General features: G+C 40.1%; 3 protein-coding genes across 8 annotated transcripts in view; 2 read left to right on the top strand and 1 right to left on the bottom strand.

Annotated features, from left to right (window-relative positions):
• Positions 1-185: 185 nt before the first annotated feature.
• On the top strand, positions 186-10,333 carry fastkd2 (FAST kinase domains 2). Of its 3 annotated transcripts, XM_085398761.1 has the most exons (12): positions 186-368; positions 584-1,233; positions 1,331-1,434; positions 1,534-1,642; positions 1,861-1,984; positions 3,336-3,475; positions 3,596-3,768; positions 4,049-4,206; positions 4,281-4,517; positions 7,771-7,894; positions 9,393-9,507; positions 9,908-10,333. In XM_085398761.1, the coding sequence occupies exons 2-12, from the start codon at positions 613-615 to the stop codon at positions 10,031-10,033; spliced, it is 2,031 nt and encodes a 676-aa protein (XP_085254887.1). In that variant the 5' UTR covers positions 186-368; positions 584-612; the 3' UTR covers positions 10,034-10,333. The 3 variants fall into 3 exon arrangements, with proteins under 3 accessions (XP_085254887.1, XP_085254886.1, XP_085254888.1); XM_085398760.1 differs by having other exon boundaries at positions 186-1,233; XM_085398762.1 differs by having other exon boundaries at positions 186-1,233; positions 7,798-7,894.
• Positions 10,334-11,146: 813 nt separating this feature from the next.
• LOC146642575 (uncharacterized) lies at positions 11,147-18,283 on the bottom strand. 2 transcript variants are annotated; one of them, XM_085398763.1, is made up of 5 exons: positions 18,129-18,283; positions 13,700-13,884; positions 12,595-12,894; positions 12,368-12,510; positions 11,147-11,476 (listed from the first exon to the last, which is right to left on the bottom strand). In XM_085398763.1, the coding sequence occupies exons 2-5, from the start codon at positions 13,788-13,790 to the stop codon at positions 11,366-11,368; spliced, it is 645 nt and encodes a 214-aa protein (XP_085254889.1). In that variant the 5' UTR covers positions 13,791-13,884; positions 18,129-18,283; the 3' UTR covers positions 11,147-11,365. The 2 variants fall into 2 exon arrangements, with proteins under 2 accessions (XP_085254889.1, XP_085254890.1); XM_085398764.1 differs by lacking the exon at positions 18,129-18,283 and having other exon boundaries at positions 13,700-13,951.
• Positions 15,410-19,036, top strand: part of raph1b (Ras association (RalGDS/AF-6) and pleckstrin homology domains 1b) — a 41,325-nt gene continuing 37,698 nt past the window's right edge. The window contains exon 1 of one of the 3 annotated variants that reach the window (XM_085398757.1): positions 15,410-15,670. The gene's annotated coding sequence lies outside the window, so the exon portion shown is untranslated. Of the gene's footprint in view, positions 15,671-16,078; positions 16,194-19,036 lie in introns of those variants that run through there. The other 2 variants (XM_085398759.1, XM_085398758.1) reach the window with 2 other exon arrangements.

Genomic DNA, 19,036 nt, shown 5'->3' on the forward strand with positions numbered 1-19,036 from the left:
CAAATATGAATACCGCCACACAAAATGCAATGACAATAAATAAATACACATACAAAAGTGTTATATTTTCCATTAAACATATTTCTACTCCGCTCGTTTAAAATAGAAATATATTAATAATTTGTATATTTGCGGGGTTTTTTTCTACTATCGTGACAGTACATGTTGGGGGGGGGGACGAATTATGGCGGTGCACACGGCGCCTACTAGCATGTGTGAGAAAACTTCAATGGACTGGCCTAGCACTGATGAACTCTGTGGTGTCATGTAGCTGTTTATCTCTTTGCTGAACTACGTTTCTCTCCGATTTTTCACGGTCTGGAAACTACAATGCGTCGCTTCGTTATACGTGTTTGTATGCGTCTAAGGTTAGCATCACTTAGCTAAAAGCAGCTAGTCAATGTTTTCATAACTTGGCAGTTTATTGACCTTGTTGACTTTGTAATTAAGCAACATTGGTAGCCACGCATAATTTAAGAGCATTTGTGGCTATGAATGTAAAGTGTCAAGCCATTTAATTTGTAAGAGCAGTGGTATTATTTCTAATTTATTTGGCTCTGTCTCTGTTTATTTTTTTCAATAGTTGCTAGCGCTCTGTGTTATTAAAGAACCATGTCTGTATGGGTGACAGAGGAGGTCATGAGACGGGGCCTGCGCTTTTGCAGCCGCGGATCTCTTTGGCAACAGCGCAACTTCCTGTTGTCTGCGCCAATCAAGGACTCGTGTTCTCCAGATAAACAGTTCTTCCACCTTTGGAGCCCAAGACAGAGTCAGACGTGGCTTTCTAGGAGTCCTGTCAGTTCAGTGAGGTTCTATTCACAGGGAGCCAATCATGGAGATGATCTGGAAGATGGGGAGCGTCTTCCCTCTCAACCTGCTGACACAGCATCAGCTGAGAGACAGAGGAAGTCTCCTTTCTTGGAGCTCCTGGAGAGCTGCGGCTCCCCGTCAGACGTGTTAGACCTCACCGGCAAGTACTCGCCCACAGCCCGACAGGTCAGCCACTGCCTGACCCACATGTGGGCCACCACTAAGAAGATGACAGATGAGCAGCGCCGCTACGAGCTGCAGCTGATGTTTGAGCATCCCGCTTTTGACCAGCTGCTGCAGAGGGCCATGAAGACTCTGGTGCACATTCGCGACGAGGACGTGACTTACTCTCTCCTGAGTATGGTCAACCTGGGCGTTCCCCAACGTAGCCGAGTGGTCCAGACTTTTCTCCGAACCTGCCAGGTAGACGGTCCACGACCACATGCACAAATTATTCTTCATCTTGGTGATGTTTTTGTTTTTTCTGTGCACTCAAATGTGTCTTCTTGTTCACTAACAGGAGAAACTGAATGACTTTGATGAGAAGAGTCTGTCCATCTTGGCCTCCAGCCTGGAGCAAATGGAGGATGGAGCCAATGTTCGTGCGCTCAAGGAGGGCATGAGGTATGAGATCATGGGAAGAAAAAAAAAGTCTAGCCTCAAAGATGCCTTGTATCATAAAGTCACGTGTTACATTGATTTTTCTTTTTTTGTGCGTCTTAGGCTGGTGGTGGAGGCCCGTCTTCCAGGCATAAAGAATGTAATGGCTCTCCAGACCATGATGCGTCTGCTGGGAAACGATGCCCCAAAGGACCTCAAATGGAAACTAGAGGTTAGTTTTGATCTCATTTGGCATTCTGTCTCGCTGTTTTTAAATATTCTCCACATTTATGACTGAGCCCTTGTGTGCAGCTGCCCTCAGCTGTGCTTTTTGCATGATATTTGCTTACCTGTGTAATGCACAGCTGAATTAACAGACAATTGTTCAAAAGTAGTTAATGTTTAAAAACTGCTGTTGCTGAATCTTTTCCGTGTCTGTGCTTCCTCCAGAAAAAGGCCTTATCTATGACAGACCACTTCAGCCTGCCCAACGCCCAATACATGATTTCCACTATGGCCACAATGGGCTTCTTCTCTAAGCCACTGCTGGATGTCTGCAGTAAAAAAATCACGGGTAAATCCTTCTCCACAAGAAAATAATGTCCAGACAGTGTCACCCTGCCCCAGCGTCTAGATGTTGTTGGTGGTGGGAATGAAGCAGATGGGGGCTTGGATGGGGTGTAGGTTACATTAGTGAGAGCCTGAAAGGTGAAGTGACAGAAGAGAACAAACAATTAAAGCACAGGAAACAGGGCGACTGGCCTACAGAAGGTGGACAAGAAAAACTGAACGAAGGATAAAGAATAGATTTGACCGCCTAGGAAAGCAGGCAGATAAGTGAATACAGGTCGTCTTTATTCAACTTAGCTTTTAATCTTTATTTACCTGTAATCAAATTTTCATACATGTTTGAGTGAGACTGAGGCAGGTGGAAAGGTGAAAATGCAAGGAGCTGAGGTAGTGAAGATAGATGAGTTTAAATACTTGTGGTCAGAAAGCAGCAATGGTTGAAAGGGAAGATTTATGAGACAGCAGTGAGACCTGCTATGATGCGTCTCTGACAAAAAGACAGACAGCTGACCTGAAAATGATAATATCTTCATTTGGAGTGATCAGAATGGACAGGGTTAGAAATGAGCACATCAGAGGGACAGCTCAGGCTGAGCAGTTTGGAGACAAAGATAGATAGACAAGACTGAGATGATCTGGGCATGTGCAGAGGAGAAACAAAGGATGCTGACGATGGAGCTGCCAGACAGGAGACCATTGGCAAGATACATGTATGCAGTGAAGGAGGACACGCAGAGGGTTGTTGTGACACAGGAGGATGGTAGGGATAGAGTGAGACGGAGGCAGGTTATCTGCTGTGGTGGACTTTAAAAGGAGCTGATGTGAGAGAAGAAGAGCCGTGATCTACAATGAGATACACTGCTGTAGGCCAATTAAAAATAAAATGCTTAAATATGAGAGAAAGAAACCTGCACCAGTGCCTGGACCAACTTTACAATACAGAAGACGACGATGATGGATAAACCATCCTGCTGGTTTAAAGAAACATCATAAGATAAATTTCTACTCTCGGCCATTAAAGTCAGTGTTTGGAAATGCTTATTAAACAAAACACAGCATACACTGTGAGGCGTTTCAGATTTTCGACACTGTGTTGTAATTTAACACGAGTACTTCCAATACATGGGCAAAATTCTTGAAGTCAATATGTTTAAATAGAAAAATATATACCTTCACTTTCATTAACAGTGATGTCAAATCAGTCTTCATTTGAACCTGCTAATAACCAGAAATAGCTTGTAAATAGGTGATGATTGTAGAAATTACAAGAATTATATTTATTGTGGATTAATTAAAAAAGCGCCTTAAATTTAATTTAATGATTTTCCTTTTCCTACTCCCGACTTCTGTGTTAGAGAACATCCATGGTATCCCCTTCAACAGAATATTTAAATTGCTGCAGTCCTGTAGGGAGCTCCGCTACAGAGACGTTCATCTGCTCACCAGCATTTCGGACTATGTCGCTTCCTCACTGGACATTTGGACCAACAAACAGGTGACAACTATCCTCTGACCTGCCTTCTTGTCCAAATAGTAAATACGAGGTTTCAGGAGGAGGAACTAAAAACATCACACATGACATTTATTACTGCTCCACTTCTTTCTTTCTGTTTAGCTGCTTCTCTTTCTGTCTGTGTTCGAGAACCTCATCTTCTGCCCTGCTGCTCTGATGGATGCTTATGCTGACAAAGTGATCGCCAACCCTGACGTCCTAACACTTAAAGACCTGCTCTGTGTCCTCAAGGTGTACTCCTCTCTGAGCTACGATCTGCAGGACAGAAGACAACAGTACGTAAACCATTTGTCTCATCTAAATGTGTCCCTGTGGCTGTAGACATGGAGTAGAGGTTCAGGGAGAACAGTGTGCATGTTTATCCCACATCTGTCAACGCCGAGGCCGATCAGCGAACACAGACAGCAGCAGAAGTAGAACGCTAATAGGCTGATCACAGTTGAAAACAGGCACAGCTGTTAGTTTGCTGGTTTTTGAACTGTAAAATAAACACATTTTCCTCGTCTGTAACTGAATTACTGTTGCTTGTCTTTGTTGGGTTTCTTGCTGCTGCAGGTTTCTCGATAGTCTGAGTCGAGTCCTGATCTCCTATTTGCCCAAAATATCTGCGTTTGAGTTGTTGAAGGCCGTTTACTGCCTCTGTCTGTTGGGCCACTTCCCTTACGCACCACTGGAGCAGCTTCTGCAGAGCAGTGTGCTGGAAAAGCTTGCAGGTAAAACAGTTCACTTTGACTGCTCTTGTCTTACACCTGGGTTTGTGGTCTTCACCTGCTCCTTTTCTCCTCAGGTTCGAAGTTTCCAAAGAGCCAGGAGAGAATGTTTCAGACGGTGGACGTGTGCCTGCGTGTTGACCATCCTCCTCTTCCTCAGCCCCTAACTGTTCCTGCATCAGTCCTGGGAGACCCCACCCCCAGCACTCCATCGGTCAACCCGAGGCTCTTGCTGGACTTGCAGAGTCTGCTGGAGGATCAGGTGCATATGATGCTACAGGAGGGGGTGATGGTGGAGAATTTGTACTTCATAGGTAAGAAAAATTTGAGAAAAGAATTTAAAAAATGAACATTTCAGCAGCATACTGGATACTTGAACTGTCTTGCTATAGAAAAGCTTTTCAAGTGAAGGCAGTTTTCTTATTATAACATATTGTATCCATAAAGGAAACTCAAAGTATTTGACATACTGTATTAAAATGTTGCGAAAAAGGCAAATGGAAATTTGATGGTGCAAAAAAATAAAACAAACAAACAAAAATTACAGGTAAGTCTAAAGTGGCAGTTTAATCTAAATGCAGACTTGCTTATTTTTCTTCTATACAGTTTAATCTTTCTAGAGCGGGATGTGAAACTCATTTTACATTGTGGGCCACTTGCAGCCCACTTTGATCCTAAGTAGTCCAGACCAGTGAAACTCCCCTTTTGTTGTTTGAATGAAGTGTAACTATGTTTAATCCCTAAAGAAGAAGTGCAATTTCAAATATACGTGTCAGCTGTTTTACACAATAAAAAAAAGTACTGCTGTAAAGAAAATCGGGCTTGAATTGTAATAAATAAATGTGATAACTAAAATTATGAACGTTTTTGTGAATTCAAAGCAGAGAGCATTTCCGGCCTCTCTGCCTTGTGTTTGACACAATTTTTCAAAGTGTTTTTGTATGAAATGGTCACTTTTAGAGATATCATCTTTAGAAAAATCAATTTTTTCTTGAATATAATGGAACTGATGGGCTCAAAGGGCCATTATAAAAAAAGAAGGCCCAGTGTGATGGCTTGTACCCAGTTTGCTGTTCACTACATAAATTGGTTCCCATTTAAATTTAGATTCTGAATTAAAGCAACAATGTGTCTTTCCAGACAAAATGACCCATTAATGCAAATGATTCTACAGAGCTCATTGTGAGCACTTTACATAGAAACGTATTCATGCACCAGCCAGAAGAAACTTGCAGCTCAGCCAAGGAGGCTGTTAAAGCTGTTGTCCTGAACATTCTCCTGTTCAGCCCATTTCTGTTGCGCTTTTTTCAAGTTTCATTGTTTTTTGTTTTTCCTTTTTTCTCCTTGTTTCTGTAGTTTTTTCCATTTCAACTGGGTTTTATTCAACTTCCATTATTGTTTTTCAATATTTCCATTGTGTCTTTTTAACTTTTGTTCTGTTCTTTCTACTTGCGTTGGGTCTTATTCAACCTCTGTTAGTTTTATTCAACTTATTTTCATTTTTGCTATTTTCATTGTTTTTTTTTTATTCAAGTTCTCTTGATTTTTTCCTATTTATGTTATTTTTTTAACTTTCATTCTATTCTTCAGACTTCCATTGTGTTCTTTTCAACCTGTTTGTTTTTATTCTATCTATATTGTGTTTATCCTGTTACTATTGTGTTCTGTTCAACTTGTTGTTTTTATTTCCATTTCCCTTGCATTTTGTTTAACTTGTTTTTTTATTGCCATAGTGTTGTTTTTTCTATTTCTGTTGTGCCTTTTATACTTTTGCTGTTTCATTAAGCTTTCATTGTTTTGTTTTGTTTTTCTACTTCCATTAAATTCTGTTCTGTTTTTCTTATTTCTATTCTGTTTTATTCAACTTTCATTGTATTTTTCTACTTACGTTAGGATTTTCTTTCCACAATTCAATTGTGGGGTCTTCCCTCTATTTTCATTGTTTTTGTCAACTTCAGTTATATTTTTTCCTACTTTTGTTGTGTTTTTCTAATTGACATTCTCAATTTTTTAAATTTGCTCGTTTTTTCTTATTTATGTAGTTTTTTCCTATTTGTATTTGACTTGTTATTTTTTTTTCCTTAATTCTGTTGTTTGTTTTTCTATTTCTGTAGTGTTTTCTTATTTCCAATCAGTTTTATGATTTTTTTTTCTACTATGTTTTATTCAAAATCCATTGTTTTTGTGTTTTTTGTTGTTATCTTTTGGGGGGGGGGGGGGGGTACTCTTGTCACTTTCCGTTGTGTGTGTGTGTGTGTGTGTGTGTGTGTGTGTGTGTGTGTGTGTGTGTGTGTGTGTGTGTGTGTGTGTGTGTGTGTGTTTAACTTGTTTTTGTTTCAGTTTCTGTTATGTGTTATTGAACTTTTGCTTTTTTCTATTTCCATTGTGTTTTGTTCAACATTGTTTTTCAGGTTTTGGTTAAAGGATGTTTGACCTCTCAGGGCCACCGCAGAGCTCAGCCGTGAACTATGTTAACATCTTGTCAGAGAATAGAGTTTTGTTTTAAGACAAATTTTGACCTGCCCCATGTCTTTTCGATTTCTGTTGTGTTTTTTTGCTTATGCTGTGTTTTATTAGTCTTTTACTGTTTTCTTTTTTACTTCAGTCAACTTTTTTTTATTGTTTTGTCTAACTTCTGTTCTGTTTTTATTCAAATTTCATTGTGGGGTTTTTATTTTAAAATTTTGTTTTGTTCAACCTCTGTTCTTTTTTTCTTATTTATTTGTAACTTCTGTTGTTTTTATTTCTGTTGTGTTTTTTCCATCTTTCATTGTTATGTTGAGCCATGATGGTTTCTTAAAAAGCTAAATGTTCAGAATGAGAGAGATCATACAGAAAAGAATTGCAACTTGAAAATGCTCGCAACAAGGATAGGAGACATTTCTTCTTGAGTCATTACTGCTGTCACTTTAAATCAGATTTTACAGAGTAAGTGGCAGAAAGAAACGAGGAAAGTCATAAAACCCTGAGTTTAAATGGGAGCTGATTTCAGTAGATGGCAGCATAATGGCAAAAACCCATTAGATCATGTCAAGTTTGATGTTAGTGCACCACCAGCTAAGCATTTCCTGCTGATCTAAGAGCCTCGGTAGGCTTTCATTTCATAAATGAGACATTTATAGACGAACAGAAGGCCTTAAATTAACTTCTGTGTGTAAGTGGAAGCCAGTGAAACACAAGAACTGGAGTAAAATTTGACAGAAAAAGGATCCAAACCTTTGAGCAGATGAAATTAAGCAAGACAGAAAAACACTGGCTCTTAAAAACGACAGTATGTGGTCTCCTCAGGGCCCAAATTCTTGCAGGTTGTCATTAAAGAAGTGTTTGAAGCAAAACAGTGAGAAACATATTTACAAAGTCTGGGACAGAACTGTGTGGCAGAATCCACAAATTCAAAATTCTCTTAAATGTAAAAAACAAAACTAAGAAAACTATTCAATTTGAAAATTTCAGTATCTGACATGTTGGGGTTTTTTTTTTTCCATCAGACATAAAGCCCTGACTTTTTTGTCACAACCAGCTTCTCTATATTCTCGGTTTAACCTGCTTTTGAAACTGTGATGACAGCAAACGTCTGTGTCTGCTGTCTCCCAGACGCTGCTGTAACCAAACCTACGCCAAACCAAACCTCTGTGTGTGAAGCACGCAGCGGTGGAGGGGAAGGGTGTTCTCCAGCAGAGAGCAGTGAGCGGTAAGATATCAGCATGAGCTTGCTGCTGACAGCATCACTGCATGCATGTCTCGAACGCACGTAAAGTCGTGTTTAAGTTCCTCATATTGTTCTTGATTTAATTGTGCTTATGCAACATTTTTTGAAATGAAGGTAGTTGAAGAGGATGTTGGGACTTTTCTGTTCCTCCAGTGTCGGGCACTGATGTAACTATATTGCGTGATTGGTAATATCTGACTGAGCTTGCAGCAAAGCACCATGAATCTCGTTTTCAAACTAAGACAAGCATGTAAAGACCTCATTCAGGCACGCAAAAGCAGCCTTTGAAAGCAAACACATCAAGCAGGAGTGCATGCTTTTTTGCTCTCTTTGAACACCGTTATGTATTACAGGCGATACTTTACCGCCTCTTTTAAACATATTTCCATTCTTGGCTTTCAGGCACTTCTTTGCAATAAGCAGCTGAAACTGAAAAATATGTGTTGTGGAAAACTTCACCTTCTTAAATTGGACACGTTGTTGGAAAAATGTGTGCAACTACTGTATTCAACATTTTTTTACATGGACTACAGACTTTCCTAAAATTGCATGTGTTCAATCATGTAGGATACATGTAGATTAATATTAATATTTTTATTAAAACTTGAAGTTTGAAACTTGAAGTTTAACTTTGCATTGACATTTTTTTGTGTTTTTGATATTTTTATGCCCATCTGAGCTTTTTTTTTTTTTTTTAATGTCCACTTTCTTTATGGTGATGCATGTTTTAATGTCTATTTTTGTTTAGCCCTAAAGGGGGGGGGGGATATTATATTACTATAATATTCTTCATATTATAGTAAAATGTGCAGAATAAGTTTTCTATCATCTTTTTTTCCACTGTGTTGCTGCAGCCAAAACCTTCTTCCAGTAAAACAGCACAGCTAAAAATAAATTTGTCAAAAGACAGACAACCTCAATATTTTCCAAAAATAAATAAATAGAAATAAACATAAAAATGTATATAATGAGGGGTTTTACAGGTAGAAGTCTAAGAAATGCATATAGGTTTTTTGGTACAATGTAAAGGTTATGTGTTTCTGCTGACATAATCGATGTTACTGAAAGTATCAGAGCGTAATCAGAACTATCCATCTGTTATTTATTTCCATACAGCACAGGCGCGTTCATTTATTGGAACTGAGTCAAACTACTGATTAAAAATGAATCAGCTCTTTTAAATTCTGCTTCGTTGAAATTTTTTGTCTGGACTTTACTGACTAAATAAACCATCTGTAAAGTAATTAAAGGAAAAAATAGATGTCAACATCAATGAAAAGTAAAATCCTAATATCAGATTCATGCTGAGTAAAGCAGATAAAGTCAGAAAGAACACATTGATTTTCATCAGTGACAATAAACCCACAATCTTCTCCATCTGTCAGTTTTCAGATTTTTGTCTCCCAGTAATTTTATTCAAATTTTGACCTTTTTTTTTTCTTTTTGGTAAAGCTTACAAATCATTCTCTTTATTTCCCAGAATTGCAGTAATGTATGCACCGCAATCTGGTTTTTGTTACGGCACGTCCAATCCCCGTGGTCCGCTGGCTGTGAAGATTCGCCATCTGAAGATCCTGGGATATAACTCTGTCCTGGTGAGACTTTGGCACCTTCAGAAAATAATGTCGCACTCACATTTTTGCACAATCTCTGCTTATTTCACTTCTAAACCTTTTTGCAGCTCATGACTAATGCCTGTGTTTACATATCCAAATCTAACGGATACGTTAGATTTGGATATGTGGTTTAAAAAGCAGAACATTGCTAATGTATGGCTGCACTGCATTACCTGTTTATTAGAATTCAGGTCTCTTATATCCTATACTTGTATCATATGTTTAAACTACTAAAATTAAGAAGAGAAACTCAAATATTATGTCTTCAGATTTGCTCCCTGTAGATTTTAATGGTAGGTTATTCTCTCTTGATTGTAGTGCAAGTATTGGAAGAAGTATCAGAGTGGATGATTTACATGATCCTAATCCTATTTTCCAGGTAACGGAGCAGGACCTGCAGTCTGTATCCGAGGAAGCAAGGATAGATTTCCTCAGGGAACGGATTTTTCCACAACACCACAGACCCGAAACACAGCCTGATGAAAAGGAGCACCTGCGATCTTAGAGCCAGATGTCAGCGTTAAATGGAAGGAAAGAGGCTAATCCTCATGATGACAGACAGGTTTTGTGGTAGTATTTAAGAAGGAGAAAATATATGAAACTTTTTAAAATGACTGTTTAGCTTTGGATGCATTTAGCTAAAGAAAGATGAGGGACACGTGAAGAGCAAATACACACTTTGAACGGTCGTTCAAAATTAAGAGTAAAACTCTTTTGTGTCCATTAGTAGATTGTTTCATCTGTGCACACATAGTAGGACATCATTTTGTTTTGTTTTTTTTTAATTAAAAAGATGCTGAAAAGAGTTAAAAGTGATTCTCTGGTTGCATGAAAGTAACTTTGCAGATTTCAGATAAGTTTTTACTGAAAACCTGAACTTTTCTGTGCTTACGCCTCCAGTTTTTTTTAAAGGGTGCCCTTCTTCATAGGAGAATTGAGTGTGTGGGAGGTAAAAAAAAATCTTTTATAGTCAGCATTCGTTTTTAATCATTGCTTAAAGCCCTAAAAATTGTTTCAAGGCCTAACAGAAACTATGTCTATCTCGCTCATGCTTGCGGTAGCTGTTGCGTAAAACCCTGCTACTGAATAAAACCAGTGAAACCCGGTGCGAGCGCCTGCAGTGACTGCACAGAAAGTGCAAGGTGAGCAAGGTAAAGGTGGCGTCCCTTTGAAGCTGCTACATCTGCAGAGTGCACGACGGGTAAAAAAAAAAAGGAAAAACTAAGAGCGAGGAAGGCAGGAAATTGTGCACGTTGTTATTGTTTCAAGTAACTGGCTTTCATCAGCTCCGGCGATATCAGCTCTTTGAGAGAGATGTAAGAGCTCGCTGAAGTGAAAGAGAAGTCAAACACTTTAATAACAGCTCGCATGACATTTAGATTCTTGATGCTGCGGTTTTGGGAGTTCTCTTTAACAGATTGAGCGTCCATACTGTAGCACATTCATTTATGCTTCAAATGTGGTTAAGTCCCCTCAATCAGACACCACCTTCTGTTTCGACCACAAAGATAGGGGTTCCCAATTACATGTATGTGTGTGTGTGTGTGTGAGAAAAAGAGACAGGCAGACTTAGTAACTGAAACAGGAAGTGAGCAAAACCAGAAACCCAGAGTGTGTGTGTGTGTTGTTGTTTTTTTAGTTTTAATACAGCCATTGCTTTAAAGAAAAATGCTACTTTTGCTGTGTAGGTACAGATTTACTACAGTGTTGACAACGAAATATGAAAACACAAAAAACAAACCTCACAATTATGTGTTTGACAAAAATAAGCTACAGCGAGGACAGCCTGAATGTTTAGGTCTAAACTAAAGCTGTGCAAAATGATCCGATGAAGTCATTAGAAGTGTCTTTGTATATTCTGAAGACCTTTTTTCTTCTTGCGGTCCCTGGGCGCTCTGGGTTTTGTGTTCATGTAGTCACTCTGGTTTTCTGTGTTCTTCAACTTGAGCTGCAAGACACGTGAAGAGAGATGAGCAACTGTCTCAGAGACAGAAAGGGAAACGAATGTCATACCATGTTAATGGAGAACACCTTCAATTTGAACATTTTAAAGAAAAAAAAATCTTCTTCATACTATGCAGGGGGGGAGGGTTGTGCCTTTTTTCCTAAAATCTGACAAAAAGTAGTCGATTCTAAAATGTACAAAGGGGTTAGGATTTGTCTATTGGCTGTATAGAAATGTGTAAAACTAACAAGAACACAACAAAATGTTTCTCTTACAGTTGATAAAAGACGATAAATGTTGAACATTAAATAAATATGCCAAGGTTAGCAGACCGTATCGGCCCTAACAAGGCGTTGCCACAGTGAAAAGCTCTGCGTATTTGATTTGGCAGAATTTTATGATTGATATCTTTCCTGACCCAAATACCGAGGGATTTGGTTCTCCTCCCAGTCTTTTGTGTGTTAGGTGAATATAACACACATGCATCTGCCGTTGTAGATACATCAAAATCAATGTATTTTTTTTCTCTGACGCAAAAAAATCTACTTGTTTTTGTCTCTTTAAAACAAACACTTATGAAATAGTCATTTAGAAATAGTGTTACATGATAGTTCATCCCCTGCAACACCTGCAGCGCTATCTGCAGCACATGTAGCAGAGTAGCATCGGAGCAAATTCAAATGGGTCGTCAGTGTTTGTGTGTGGCAGACTAGCAAACCTCAATGTTTCCCTGTTTTGGCGTTGCTGTTGTGTATATTTACATGTAAAGAAAGTACATTTTCACTCATAAACTTGCAGTATTGGCCAGGCTTCAGTAAACATTAAGATAATTTGCTACAAACGACTGTTTTGAGCTCTATTTTTTCTCTTCCTTGTGGATCAAGGATATCTTACCCAGTTACACATTGCAATGATGCTGACTGTTACACCGTAGATACTGACAATTGCAATCACCATTATCCAAATCCATTCTTGGCATGTGTTTGGTTCGACTCCTGTGGGATTGCATGTGGGTTTCGGGCACTGGTGAGGGAATTCTGCAAGAAGCATATTCAGGAAGTGTTTAGTGTACTGCACTATGAATTACAGACTGTTTAAAACCTTTTTTAGGACTCTTTTACCTATTACGAGCACAGGATCACCATAGTCTTTCGTAAGAGGAGGAGGGTACGCCCTTGTGATGTTGCATCTGTACAGTCCTCTGATATTGTGTCCTAATTTGACTGTGAAAAACCAATGTGATCCATTTGTGTGCAGTTCCCCAGCATCCCACTTCATCCCAGTGCAATTCTGTTTGCATGTATGGCTGTAAATCATGTCTTTATCTTTCAGAAGGTAAAACGAAATTTCTTCATCCTTGGGCAGTATCAACGGGCACGTTACAGTCACGTTGTCATTTGAAGAGTCATGAAGCGTCAATCCTGGAGAGACAATTGTGAGAATTTGTGTGATCATAAATGCCTATTACACGTGGCATGTTATACTTTAAAAAAAAAATCATTTGTTTGCTTTTTTTTTTCCAAAAGTTAACTTCATCTAAGGCTTGGAAAAGTACCGCCAGTAACCAGCACCAAACGCTTGGCAGAGGCTTCATAGAGCCAGAGCTCCTGCAAAGATTCAGACATTTGCATTTAATTCCCCTTACTGAAATTCAGGCTTTGAAACCAGTCATTTCAGAGCAGCTCCTCCCCCGCATGGAATTTGTTTGATATCAGCACATTTACCTCTTTCGGCCAAACTCACATTTCACATGAAAAACAAGATGTGTGATACAAATGGCAGACTTGAGTCAGACGCACATTTAGCACTGTAACACATGAACCACATGCAGTTTTGGTGACGTATCCATCTGTTGCATGGATATATGTTGAAACACGCTTTCTGAACTACGGCATTTGTCGATTTAAGGACGATCTCGGGCGCCACATGGATAAATGTGTGTTGTTTTTAAATTTAACCCCTATGTGTTTTATGTGTCTTAACCACAAAACAAAACAAACTCGAGAGCGGCTGAAATCTCAAGCCAGGATATGTACTTACACAACTGATGTAGTTCAGCAATCTAAAGGCATTAAATACTCAAGTACTACTGCAGTACTCAGAGTTTGAACCTCAGTGTTTACAAATGAAAACAAGCAATTTTGTTGTCCCTACGTATGCACAGATCAACCTGCAATAATTAATAATAATAATGCTCATGGTGTAATCATAATAAAGTCCGCTTACCGCTCCAATCACAGTTGGAGTCACTTTGATCCTGAGTACCATACGATGACTTGCAAACCAGAAGGCACATGAACATCCATGAAATCCTCATTTTCTGCAGCAAGAGCGGGAATTTGCCTCCAGTAGAATGATGCCCCCAAGGCTTCCCCTCATCACCTAAAACCTCCGAGCTCCTCCAAGCGAACCTGCACAAAAAAAAATCTGATCCGTTACTCCGATAACATCACGCACGTGTTCTTTTGACTGCAATGCCTTCGATCCTCTCTGCTTCTGACTAAAAACACTCCCACACAGTGCAGCAGTGACTGAGGCTCACAAACACACCCTCTCTTGACAGAAAACATCCTGTGGCGAAAAAAAGAAAAAAAACCTGCCTCCTCCACTGAAGTTTCTGCTGTTTCCCAGTTTGTGACCTTTTATGCCATCAGCGTGCTTAACTTTAGTCTTGTTGGTCGTGTAGAGCGAGCTAAACTCAGGTTTTGTGTTTTAAACAATAACATGGAACGGGTGTTAACATTATCCTACTACAGTTCAGATTTTAATAAGACTTGTGCTGCTCCTCTTGTGAAGGCGGAGCGTTCAATGGTGCGATGACCTTGTTTCACCTGAGAAAATTTACTGAACAGGATTTTTTTTTTAAATTAAAATGCACTGGCAGGTACTGAAGTGGTTCGTGTGAGAGCCAAAGTGTGATTACAGGAAAGGCTGACTGGCAGAGAAAAAGGCACTTAGGAGAAGTCTGTACACTGTATGAGTCACAGTCTGTGTATGGCACAGTCAGTGACACAGTTACTGTTTTAAGGAGGGAAAAAACGTGTGAATGTGCTGTGCCATACAGGTTTCTTGTCAGTACATTGTAACTGTTTCCTAAAAGGGATTACCAAGACCTGAGATTCATTTTTTTTAAAAAGCCGCACATCCACAGAAGCTGTAATTTGGGTGCAATGTATTCTCTTGTCCACTAGATGGCCACATAACATTTAAATCCGACCCCAATCTTCTTCCAGCGTAACAGGTTATGGGAAATAGTTATTAAGTTGCTTTTCTTTTTGTATATGCAGATAAGCATAGCTTCTAGGCATTAATAGGCGTTAATGGCACAATGGTAACTATTTATTTTGTTTGACAATATTCACATGAATTAGGAATTTTAACTCAAAAGATGACTGAGAGGCTGGAAGGGTGGACGGATTGGGAATGTAATACATCCATATGGATAAAAATAATCCCCTAATCTGGAACATGCCCCCTATGTCTGATGGTGGTGGTCGTGGCGGCTTTAGGTGGGTACAATTAAATCGGTGCATTGTGGCCGCCTCAGACTTTTAGATGTTTCACCTGAATTTCTCTTCAGACGCACTGAAAAGCGTAATTATTTTTTATTATTATTATTATTATTATTATTATTATTATTATTATTTAATAGCTCTTGAATGCTGATGTTGCCTTTACAATCTGTAAATAATAATACTTTAGTGACCGACCCTAGAAAAGCAAAACTGTATAGCCTGTCATTTTTATTTATTTATTTTTAATTTAGGGGCAAATGATAACTTTATATTGAAGAATTAAGCATAAAACCATGCTTATTGGCCAAACAGAGGAGCTTATCGTGTCTCCTTTCGTCTGCCTTTTAGCTATGCCATTCCTCGTCATCTCTAATCCACAATATTCCCGGTAGATCCTGAAGGCAACGCTGGATCCTGGGCTGGACAGGAAACGACGGAGACGCGCAGCGTGTCTCCGGCTGAGAAGAATGGAAAAAGGGGATAGAGTAGTGGACTCTGTGTGTTCGTGTAGACGAGGGCAACGCGTGGAAAAAAAGATGAGGATAATGGGCGGAATTTAAATAGATTTTATTTAAAAATAGATAAATACACATATCAGGAGTTTCCCCTCTCGCTGTGGACGTTTACTCCCATTGGAGCGCAGACCAGAGGAGAGGAGCCTCTTTGTGAATCCTGTTTCACTGTAAGTGGATTTTTTTCCCCACCTCACTACTCTGGCATTTTAAAAATGATATCCCCCTCCCCTTCCTTCACTTCTAACTTATTAACTTATACAGAGAAAATGTCAACCATGGTAGGGAATAAAAAAACCTAAATGTCAGTTAATGTTTCCAGCCCATCCTAGACTGTATCCTCGGGGAAAGGGAACGGACGCACTTCTTTAAAAGATGAACCGCTAGATATTGGGAAAGAAGACATTCACTTGTGAATGCGTCGTTAGCTGTTTGTTAAAGTGTTTGTTGTGGTAGGGCGTTTGTTTGAATGGGAGGGGGGAGGTTTGTGTGCCCCCCCCCCTTTATGCGGCCATTGAACGCTGCTTTTCTTGGGGAGGAAGGGTGTGCGGCGTTTGCGCCGACTGGGAAAAGAGCCGCATTTTTTTTTTTTTTTTTTTTTAAATGGGAGTGCCAGCTGAACACGAGCCCGTTACTGGTGTGATGTTTTGTTGCCAAAGCTGAACCCTGCGCCTCTGTCGTGGACGTCTACAGGTATTTCCAGCCTCATTTTCATCCTCTGCCTTCAGCTGAACAGAAAGATGTGTGGCTAGTCTCCACCCTGTTTAGCGGGGAGGAGGCTACAATGGCCGACGGTATTGTCGCGCTAATGTTTTTATCTTCTTTTTTTTTCCCCTAATGAAATACGATAGTTTACCTAAAACCAGGTAAAATGAGGGGGAGAGGTGTGTTATTGTTGCTGGTTTGAGCCCATTGTCGCCTGCCTCCCCACTGCAGCTCATGGGCACAGCTTTAATTCCCTTTGTTGGGTGACGCCGCCGGCAGCAGATTGGATAAAACATGCAGCCAGTTTGACCAGTGGCTATCGCCAGTTTTATGCTAGCATCCACCTTAGCTAGTGGACACCTTGGTGTGTGGGTGGGGGTATGAAGGGGAAAAAAAAACTAGCGCTGTTCGTGGAGTCTTAGTTGAAGTCTGTGGGAAAAGTTAGAGCTCAGACACATGTTGTGCTTACACTAATTTAGCTTCATAACAAGCCTTTTCGCACGCATGGCTTTGAATTTTTACTCTTACAATTAGCTTGCAGCCAGATGCTAATAGTGCAAAGATAATGAACCGTTGACTGGGAAGGTTCAAAGGTCATTGGCAGAGGCTGGCTGGCAGACGTATGCCTTTTTCTTTTAAAAAAAAAAAAAAAAAAAAAAAAAAAGCATGTTACCAAAGCCAATTGAGGACAGCTTTTTTTCCTTGTTTTTTTCTGAACACACAACAAAAACAAGCAGCATTTTTCTTTTCCAAAATGAGCCACTAAAGCAGCCCCCCGACAGTCTTTATTCCCCACAGTGGCTTTATAATAGACCGTTTGTGTCCTTAAGGCACGCCTGATTTGCATCCACAAAGCACTAGACTGGAAGTACTATTATTCCGGGCATTGAGACAGTGCAGCAACAATGCAGGCCGTTTGCTTACAGTGCAGTCAATGAGTTGAAAATAACTACTGGACTTCTGGTTTCTCGCTGTCAGGCACATACATGCCTTTAAGGATGGGGATTTTTGGCAGCAGACCAGAGTCAAATTTCACTCCCTTGTCATGTCAGTGACACAAAAGCAGTCCTGAAATGAATGATGTCCAAAACACATCTGGAAAACCCAGCATATTCCTTTGGGCAGTTCAACTGAGGCTCTGTTTCCTGTTATGAATGTGCTTCTGGAGAACTTAATTATCAGCTGGTTATGTAAAATGGAAGGCCCAAAAGATATTTGTTCTGTTGTTTTGGATGTTTTGGGTGGCCAGCCACATTTTTTTTTATAGCTGCAGCAAAAAACATACACAACCTGTTTAATTCAGTGTCATTATTCATGTCAAAGTCATAACTATAAACAAAAGGAGGTGTTCTAACACAAAGGCTTGTGTCAAGAGAAAATTAATGCAGACTTTCATGTTGTACTATGAGATGGTAAACTTGCTTCCAAAGCCACAGTGTATTGGCAGTATGGCATACTGCTTAGTAATAAAAAAAAAACCCACCAGTTGTGGATTAAATTTTAAACCATGTTTTAAGGTACTGTGTCATTTTACTATCCTTGTTTTAAAGCATTTTTTTCTTTAACTGCAGTGCAAGCTGTCTTTTTGGAGAAAAACAGGACATAGTGAGAGAGAAGGTTATATTTTAGAAAAACCATCAGCTTCCAACAAAAATATAGAACATAAAACACGTTTTCCTATTGGTCCATGCTGTCTTGTTTTGCCAAAGATGAAGGGGGGGGGGGGGGGGGGGAACCTCTTATGTTTTTCCCCTGCTGTCCCTCTGCTGCTTTTCAGCCTTTTTTATTTTTTGCTTGATTTCCCCAGGATATAGTTGATTAGATGGGAATAACAGTTGTCAAAGAAAATTCAGGCTTGAGGATTGATCTCCAGAGACGGGAAAGTTTTGAAAGCTATTCTTGGCGTGTATGTGTGTGTGTTACCATCTCTTGCATGCTCGTCCATTTGTCTGTCAGCACTTTTCTGGGTCTGTCGTGCAAGCTGCGACTCATCCATCCATCCACTCACCCGTGTCCCCGAGCAGGAAACTTCCCTGCACGAAAGCTCAAAGATGGTGTAAGTTTACCCAGGTTGTGTTACAGCCGCAGGTGTAAGTGGGTAATGGAGGGTCGGGCGGGGTGGATGCCACTTCAAACGTATCTTTCAGCTGACCCTGATGGAGAGCTGGAGGGGAAGACTGTAACCCGATGTAACCACGCCAGTAAGAGGCACCACTGCTCGGGTTGGACAGCCCAGAGTAAACTTGAAAAGGCCACCAGCTGCATCGGAGACTTGCCCAATGATCCCAGCAGGATGCCTTGTTGTGGGTGTGTTGCATTTGAGTGAATGCGCAGAAGGAGAAAGTGTGTAGGTCTCATTCCACTTGGGTGTGTCCCCCCTCCTTGTTGCAGGCACGTGGGCTTATCCTCTATAGGGCCTTGTTCTGGTAACATTTTGCTGACCTTTGGTGACAGCTGCCCCTTCCATTTACAGACAAAGACAAATGGCTAGCCAGCCTGTCTGCAGCCTGCAAACACTCTGCTGTTCCAGATAGCAAGAGGCTGTGCCTGTTAGCCTTTATATAAATGTAGAGACTTGTGTCAGTGCTTTCTTTGGCTGGAAATCAACTGAGATTCTGATCATATTTTCTTTTGTCGATTGTTTTTTATTCTCTTACATGGAAATTGATTACAAGGCCTTGCATGCTTTAAAACAAGCATAGACTCTTACTATCTCAAAGCTCAGCACTCAGCTGTTGTAGCCCACCTGTGCTACAGCAGCACATAGACAGTGCAGCCTGCTCCCTGTATGCTGTACTACTGATTGGAGGAGGCAGAAGGAGGGCATCAGC

Source organism: Rhamphochromis longiceps, linkage group LG23, assembly GCF_057381845.1.
Source record: "Rhamphochromis longiceps isolate RC_006_pf linkage group LG23, R_longiceps_female_GT1.1, whole genome shotgun sequence".
Lineage (NCBI taxonomy): Eukaryota > Metazoa > Chordata > Actinopteri > Cichliformes > Cichlidae > Rhamphochromis > Rhamphochromis longiceps.